At 47.1% G+C, this 8,594-nt stretch overlaps 1 protein-coding gene across 1 annotated transcript in view; it reads right to left on the bottom strand.

Moving 5' to 3' along the window:
* The window catches only part of WDR1 (WD repeat domain 1), a 56,902-nt gene extending 48,525 nt beyond the window's left edge, over positions 1-8,377 (bottom strand). Inside the window, 2 exon segments of the mRNA XM_018554258.1 lie at positions 673-794; positions 8,143-8,377. Coding sequence (XP_018409760.1) covers positions 673-794; positions 8,143-8,158 — 138 coding nt within the window. The 5' untranslated portion in view covers positions 8,159-8,377.
* Between the last annotated feature and the right edge of the window lie 217 nt (positions 8,378-8,594).

Genomic DNA, 8,594 nt, shown 5'->3' with positions numbered 1-8,594 from the left:
GTCTTTATTTTTTCACACTACTTTCACCTAAGATTCAGACACTAAAGCCAAGTAAAATGTGTTGATCTTGGGTGAAAGCTGTTATAACTAGATCCCTTTGGCATGGCTAGGCAACCTCGGCACTCCAGCTGTTGTGGAACTACAAATCCCATGAGGCATTGAAAGACTCTGGCAGCCTCAGGCATGACTCACAGAGGCATGATGGGATTTTCTGTTTAGCCACAGCTCAAGTGCCGGAGTGGTCTACCCCTGACTCAGTGTGTTTTCTATACACAAGTGCACCAAGCTTCAAATGTGGACAGAGTGAGGGAAGGACTGGGACCTCTGCCAATTTTTCTATTGCTCTGGGTGACACCACTTCCCCTCAATTCACTTGTATCACAGCGACATAAAAAAAATAATCACCTCCAGCAAGGTCAAAAAGACAGCAACAAAACCTACAAAAGGTCTAACTTTTTCCCATGGTATCCAAGACGGAAAAAACTGTTTTGGCCAGAGTTGGACTTTTCACCATATTGAAAGGCAGTCCTATTGGTGTTTAAGCTGTGACAGGTTAGGTTAGTTCTCACCCTCAGACTGAACTGTATGAATGAGGGATGGCTGAGCAGCCCTGGCATAGCTCTATGTTTAGAGGATGATGCAGTGTCAAATACACATCCAGTGACGCCTTACCTCAATATTCCGGATGATAACACATTTCCCATTCGTGTACAGAAAGTTCTTGCCCTTCGGGTCCCCGCCCAGAACTTTTGCCACTCCTCTTTCCATCTGAGGAAGGCTGGCAAACACACTTTCTGCGAAGAAGGAAAAAACAAGAATGGTCCATTAAAATATGAATCATGCATTCAATGTTCACTATACATCTCTTTCTTCAGTTACAATGCTAAATTAGTGGACATACAAGTGTGGGGAATACAATCCAGAATCCTAAAGCTGAACTCTGGCCTTCCCTTCAGTCTTGTACAGATGTACCGGCTCCTCTCCTGTACTGAATTTATTTACTCACTGCTAAAAAAAAGGCCACTTGTGAGCTTTTTATTAGGGATGTACTGATACCGGTATTTCGGTATCAAGTACCGATATTTGTTTTTCAGTACTCGCTGATACCGAATAACGGAAGTACCATTCAGGAAGCCAGGCGGCATGTAAAGACTCACCACCCGGCTTCCGCGATTAGCAGGGAAGCCGTCCCCATGCTTCTCATCACTAGGCAACAAGAAAGCATGGAGCCGGCTCCCCGGCCAATTGGGAAGCCGGGCAGCGTGTAATGACGCGTTGCCCGGCTTCCTGATTGGCTGGAATCTGGCCAATCAGGAAGCCGGGCAGCGCGTCATTACATGCTGCCCGGCTCCATGCTCTCTCGTCACAAGTGACGAGAGAGCATGGAGCCGGGCAGCATGTAATGACGCGCTGCCCGGCTTCCTGATTGGCTGGAATCTGGCCAATCAGGAAGCCGGGCAGCGCGTCATTACATGCTGCCCGGCTCCATGCTCTCTCGTCACAAGTGACGAGAGAGCATGGAGCCGGGCAGCATGTAATGACGCGCTGCCCGGCTTCCTGATATCAGAAGTATGGGGCTAGGCATCGGAGCATTTAGGAGAGACTACGAGTACTTGCCCAAATACTCAGCATCGGCACAGATACTAGTATCGGTGCATCCCTACTTCTTACAATGTGCATTAGATAGTGACCCCCCTTTCTTTCTTTGGATTTCAGTTCTTTAAGGCGCTCAGCATCATATGTGGTCCAGCACCCCACTGGCCCCCGCCACCAGCCATGATCTGCCTGCATTGTATAGACACTCTGTGATGATTTCACTGGTTCTAAAATAAGTTATGTGATGAAAATAGAAAGGTTTTTTTTTTTTTATAATTGCATAATGTTCACGAGGGGAATAGGAGAAACCAGGGAAGGTAAAATAAAAGCAGATCAAACTTTAGCCCCCCATTCACACAAAACATACAGGTAAACTTGTGGTGCATTTTGCCACATTTCTTGCACGTCAGCATAGGGCAGCCCATTCATTTTGGGATGCCCTACACGCAGCAGATGCTTAGTTCACTGCAGTGCATCTGGCCTGCCTCATTTGGGGTATATTTATTTTTTGCATTCTGTGTCCCGTTAGGGAGATTTATTATTATATTATCATTATACAGGATTTATATAGCGCCAAAAGTTTGCGCAGCACTTTACAATATAAGGAAGACATTACAGTTACAATACAAATCAAGCAAGAGGGTAAGGAGGGCCTTGCCCGTGAGCGGTTACAACACAAGGTGCCCATACACTCTTTGATCTGCATTTGGAAATCTTCCACGAATGGTCTTTCGAACGATAACTGAACAGTTGTGGAACAAATCCGCTCAAGGCTGGAAAACTTCTCTAATAAAAAAAAAAAAAAAATTAAAAGTCACACGCTCTAATATTCCATTGGGCCACCTTTAGCTTTGATTGCGGCACACATTCACAGCAGCATCATTTCGATACGTTTATGCAATGTCACAACATTTACATCCATCCAGAGTTGCATTAATTTTTCACCAAGATCTTGTAGTGATAATGGGAGAGTCAGACAACTGTGTAAAGTCTCCTCCAGCACATCCCAAAGATTCTTAATGGGGTTAAGGAACTTCTGGTATCAGGAAGCCGGGCAGTGAGTCATTACAATCTGCCCAGCTTTCTGATTGGCAGGAAGCCAGCTCCATGCTCCATCGTCACCAGGGAGCATGAAGCCGTTTTTTGGTCAATCAGGAAGCCACGGGGGGGGAGGGGGGCAGGTAATAACGCGCCGCCCGGCTTCCTGATTGGCCGGGAAGCCGGCTCCATGCTCCCTCATCACCAAGTGACGAGGGAGTATGGAGCCACCTTTCCAACCATCAGAAAGCGAGTCATTACCCACCCCCTGCCTTCCTGATTGGCCAGAAAGCCGGCTTCATGCTCCCTGGTGACGAGGGAGCATTGAGCTGGCTTCCCGGCCAATAAGAAAGCCGGGCAGCGTGTAATGACCCGCTGCCCAGCTTCCTGATACCCGAAGTTCCCGTATCGGGCTAGGGATCGGGAGCATTTTGGCGAGTACGAGTACTCGCCCAAATGCTCAGTATCAGCATCGCATCCGGCTTCCTGACCAATCAGGAAGCCAGGCGGCGAGTCATTACCCGCCCTTCCTGATTAGCCAGAAAGCTGGTCTCCATCGGGAAGCCGGGTGGCGAGTCATTTACAGGCCGACCGGCTTCCTTAATGGGACTTTCGGTATCGGCAACTAACTGAAAAAAAATTATCGGTACTCATCAGCGACACCGAAAAACTGGTATCTGTACATCCCTAATGACAATCTTAGCTTTTTAGCATATCTGAAAATAAAGAGCTGCACAGGCCTGCATCCATCATGCCGCCCCCTATTACTGTTTATCCAGTTCACTGTGATGTGGATGCTGAAGCTGTAATGTTCTCATCTACCCATCATCAGTAATAAGATCCATGAATTGTACTTGCTATGCGCACAAGTTACACAAAGGCAGTAAAACTGTAAGCTCAGAGCTATTGTGCCATGAATACAGCAGTAGCATCCTATTACTTACTGATTCAGCTTTTTTTCTGTGAAGAAATGCAGAAGCATTCTTTACCCTTGTGATCTTTCTGGATCCCTTACTTGTACACACACGTCCAGCAGCTGGAAGCTCAGCATCTTACACATGCCATACCTTGGAATTCCCAATGTCGGGGTGACACAGACATGAGGCAAGAATTCCATTGCACTGCAAGCACAGCATTAAAGCTGAACTCTGGGATAAGCAAATATTTTCCAAATACAAGAGTCATGTGTATTCTTCAATCTTGGGGAGCTCTGTGCATTTCTTCCAGATCTGCGCAGGAATCTTGCGCGACACTTTCTGAAAGTGTTTATTTTAATACAGACCAGTCCCTGTAGCTCTCCTTGTGCAGGGTGACTGGTCAGGTTTCTGCCCCTCCCGGTTTTCTACATGCAATCTGTATAGGATGAGGCCTAGTGGGTCCCTCCCAAAGCTCTGCGCAGGTTATGTACAGCACAAGGACAATGTCATATCTAGGTCTCCAAAGGCATTTGGCACACAAAGTTGATTTGTACTGTTTCTGGCTATTGAGGAATATATTCAGATTTGATTTGCCCAGAGTTCGGCTTTAAGGAATGTGTGATATCAGTAGACTATACAATTCCTCAGAGAAGAGGAAGCCAAGATGGTGCCGGCTTTATAGATCATGTGAGTGAATAAGGAAAGGAATCAGCAGGGAAGGGGAGGTTGCAGCAGAATATGCTCGTTAGTGGAGCTCAGCTCAAGCACATTTTTAGCTAGCCGGCTTTTTCTTGTGTCATGGTCTACTCCACTCCCACTTTTACCTCAACTAGTCATGAGATAAATATGTAGGTTTTATTGTTTATGACTTTCTAATAGGGGAACTGGTCTAACATGCTAATGTTCTGTCTGCAAAGCTTTGTGAATCACTGACCAGAAGAAGTACACAGATAAGAAATGTCAATGCAGCTTCCAGATTTATGACAAGGACTGCGGCCAGACACAGCCAGGCGACTAGTATTATGGGCAGGAATGGCAGCGCTCTAGCAAGTATACATTAAAGGCATGTTACTAGGAATGACCCGATTGGGCAAGGTGCCCAGATCTTACTAGAAAGATCCATTATCTGTCCATACATACAATGGATGTGGTGCCCGGATCTTACCGGAGATATTCCATATCTGTCCATACATACAATGGACGTGCTGACTGGATCTTACTGGAGAGATTCCATATCTCTCCATACATACAATGGACATGCTGACTGGATCTTACTGGAGAGATTCCATATCTCTCCATACATACAATGGACGTGCTGACTGGAGCTTACTGGAGAGATTCCATATCTGTCCATACATACAATGGACGTGGTGTCCGGAACTTACTGGAGAGATTCCATATCTCTCCATACATACAATGGACGTGGTGCCCGGAACTTACTGGAGAGATTCCATATCTGTCCATACATACAATGGACGTGCTGACTGGATCTTACTGGAGAGATTCCATATCTGTCCACACATAATGGTCTGTTAAAGTAGGACAACACAAGCTTGTTTAGAGGAAAAATAAATAAACACATGCAAGGAAACTGAAGATCTTGTCCACAGCAAGCATGCTACGGCCATTATATTTCAACTACAGATCAGGATACAAAGTCGCTGGGCTGTGCACTATGAGCATGTATACACGTATAGACCTGGTCGTAAACTTATTGCGTCCGGTATGAACAGACCTGGATGTAGGTCCATTTATATCTGTTCAAGTCTGTAAAAGCAGACTTGCATGCAAACTTATTGCGTTCGGTCCAATGCACCTGAATATGATGCATGTTCATTCATAGTCACTTACATCCATTCAAGTCCACAAAAGCGGACACAGATGCAAACGTATTTGGCCTGAGGCACAAGAACAGATCAGGATGTAAATGTACATGCATCCGTTTATATCAGTATACATCTGCTGAAACCTATAAACACGGACCTGGTCGTAAACTTAGTGCGTTTGTTCCGACAAACCTGTACGGACCTGCATACAGAACAGATGTGCATCCATTTACATCCAGCCGCCCACTGGGATACATTGCATTTTGGAAGCGTCTAGTCAGGGGGGTCAAGAAAAAGGGGCTGACAGAACACCCATGTGACAGGACTTAAGTTCCATAAATGATCCTCAAAGTCTCAGATTGTTACCATGTTTACCTATCCCAGAAGAAGGAAATAACACCCCATTCACACTACATCAAAGAAAAGCTTTTTCAGCACATATTTGAGTGCCTTTGAGAGACATTGAGCTACAGTGCACATTTTGTCACGCTACGTATCGCTACTTTTGGCATGAACTTCGTAGCTGCTACGTTGAGCTGTATCCAATCAAAAGCGGTCTTGATGTGACACAATTCCTCTTCTTGCTTATATTACTGTGCAAAAGTGACACTTCTGTAGCGCAATATCGCTGGTAAGTGTTACATTGAGCTACACCATTGAAGTCTATTAGGCCAAATCGCACAAAATCCGCCAAAAAATAGGTCATGTTCCAGCGACAAGCATGAGCTACAAGCTACAGGCCACATTGAGCTGTGAGATGTGAACGTCTCCATTGAAATGCATTGGAAGAGCTACATTCACGAAACATTCCAGAAATCGCGCTACAAAACGCTCAGTGTGAATGGGGTCTCAATGAATGAATGACATTTCCCTAACTTCATAGCTGCACCCTATAATGCTCAGCCCAAAACACAAGAATACAAGCAATTAGGACTATTGTTCTACAATAACAAAGATCTGAGTGCAGAAGACATTTCACCAGTCACATGAGCCCTATAATAAAGTGTGAGGTCGATAAGAGGTGCAGGGTGTGGATCAGAAACCATCGCCTCCAGACGTGTAATGGGAGGGAATACAACGCTGCAACGGGCTGAAGGAAGTAAAACTAAATGACAAGTGAGCCGGTGTGTGTAATCAGTGCAGGGGCAGCACTGCAGCAGACGGGTGTGGAGAAACAGGGCGAGGTTGCTTCCTATAAAACACACAGCATTTGTAGCCCTGCATGGAATATTTATAGATGCAAGGCACATACATTGCTTAGCAGAGCTGACTGAACCGAGCAGGGGGTGCTGCATGCAAGGAAATGCTGCCGGCATACCAACAAATCATTCAACAGGACCAGAAAATCTCATACGTGTCCCATCACCGATAACACGATTGTCCCGACCACGTATTTGTCATTTACCTAATAAATACCTCTGTGGATGGGTTGCTAGTATAACTTGTGGCATGCGGGCTCATATAACAGCAATATACTAGCTTGCTGGAAGCTTTCTGCTACAGAGAATGTTGTTTACAATGCAAGACATCACCCAATGCATGCACACGGCTCCAGTCTACAATGAATGGGCCTCTATGTCTGCTTGCCATAAGTGTGAGCTGCACAAACCATTCCTGGCATAAAACTGGGAGCTGTGGAGGTGGCAGTCATCCTCACAGGCAGCCATGAGGACAAGTGGAATCACATATTGCCATGAAATGTGTCTCAAAACGTGTTAAAAACATTAACAGCGCAAGTAGGTCCAATGCCACTGTAGAAGATGCAGGACATGTGGGTTCTCTGCCGCTGGAGAACACACAAGTCCCTGCACATAAAGGTCCCCTGCCGCTGGACAACACACAAGTCCCTGCACATAAAGGTCCCCTGCCGCTGGACAACACACAAGTCCCTGCACATAAAGGTCCCCTGCCGCTGGACAACACACAAGTCCCTGCACATAAAGGTCCCCTGCCGCTGGAGAGCAAACAGGCCCCAGGACATGTAAATCCTCTGCCACTGATAAACATACAAGCCCCAGCACATGTAGGTCCTCTGCCGCTGTAGAACATACAAACCCCTGGACATGTAGGTCCTCTGCCGCTGGTTAACATACAAACCCCTGGACATGTAGGTCCTCTGCCGCTGGAGAACATACAAACCCCTGGACATGTAGGTCCTCTGCCGCTGGAGAAAATACAAACCCCTGGACATGTAGGTCCTCTGCCGCTGGAGAACATACAAGCCCCTGGACATGTAGGTCCTCTGCCGCTGGAGAACATACAAGCCCCAGCACATGTAGGTCCTCTGCCGCTGGAGAACATACACACCCCAGCACATGACGGTCCTCTGCTGTTGGAGAACATACAAGCCCCAGCACATGAAGGTGCTCTGCTGGAGAACATACAAGCCCTCTGCTGGAGAACATACAAGCCCCAGCATGTTCAAGCAGCCTATGAAGCACCAGCACATGATCTGGGATTCTGCACACAGCAATGTATGAGCGGTGCCAGGCAGGATCCAGGAATGAATGAGGCCAGGCAACCTGTGGCTCTCCAGCCTGTGCAGAACACAGCTCTCAATGCACTGTATCCTGGGACTTGTAGTTCCCCAGCAGGAAATCAATCAGGTTGGCAAAGCCTGGGGCAGGGTGTGGAAGTGGCCGACCACAGCTGACTGACGTGTGACTGACTGACGTGTGACTGACTGACTGACAGCCAGGCCTCCCCCCCCCAGTACATGTCAGTGGGGTGTCCTGTATCCCCAGCTCCATCTCCGGCTCACTTACTGCTTTCGTAAGGCATCTTTCCTGCGTGCTGAGCCCGGTCCGCACAGTGTCAGTACTGCCAGCTCTCTATCAGCCGCCCCGCAATTCAAACCCGGAAGCCAAAGCCGAGCTCACAGCTGCGATGTCTCCCTGTGCCTATGACTATATATGGTCAACAATGAACGCTCCTCCGCTGGAGCTCCAGCCCGCTCCCTCCTGGCCGCCTCCAGCTACAAGCTCGCTCAGTCTGGCAGGCGCGCTCACGATACAGGGGGGCGGGGATACAGCCGGCGCCATCTTTGCTAAGGGCAAATGTGGGGGTTTTTTTTCGCCGTATAATGCAAAGGCTGCATGCTAAGCTGGAGGGCAGAATTCGTCTCTAGGTGTAAACAACGTATTAAAAAAAATTATATATATAATTTTATTTTATTTTTTAAATTCTAATGCAAGCTATAAGCACCTGCAGTGAAAAT

The sequence above is a fragment of the Nanorana parkeri genome, unplaced genomic scaffold (genome assembly GCF_000935625.1).
Source record: "Nanorana parkeri isolate BGI_ZX_2015 unplaced genomic scaffold, ASM93562v1 scaffold150, whole genome shotgun sequence".
NCBI lineage: Eukaryota > Metazoa > Chordata > Amphibia > Anura > Dicroglossidae > Nanorana > Nanorana parkeri.
Note: the sequence above shows the minus strand (reverse complement) of the source record. Positions and strands in the feature narration are given on the sequence as shown.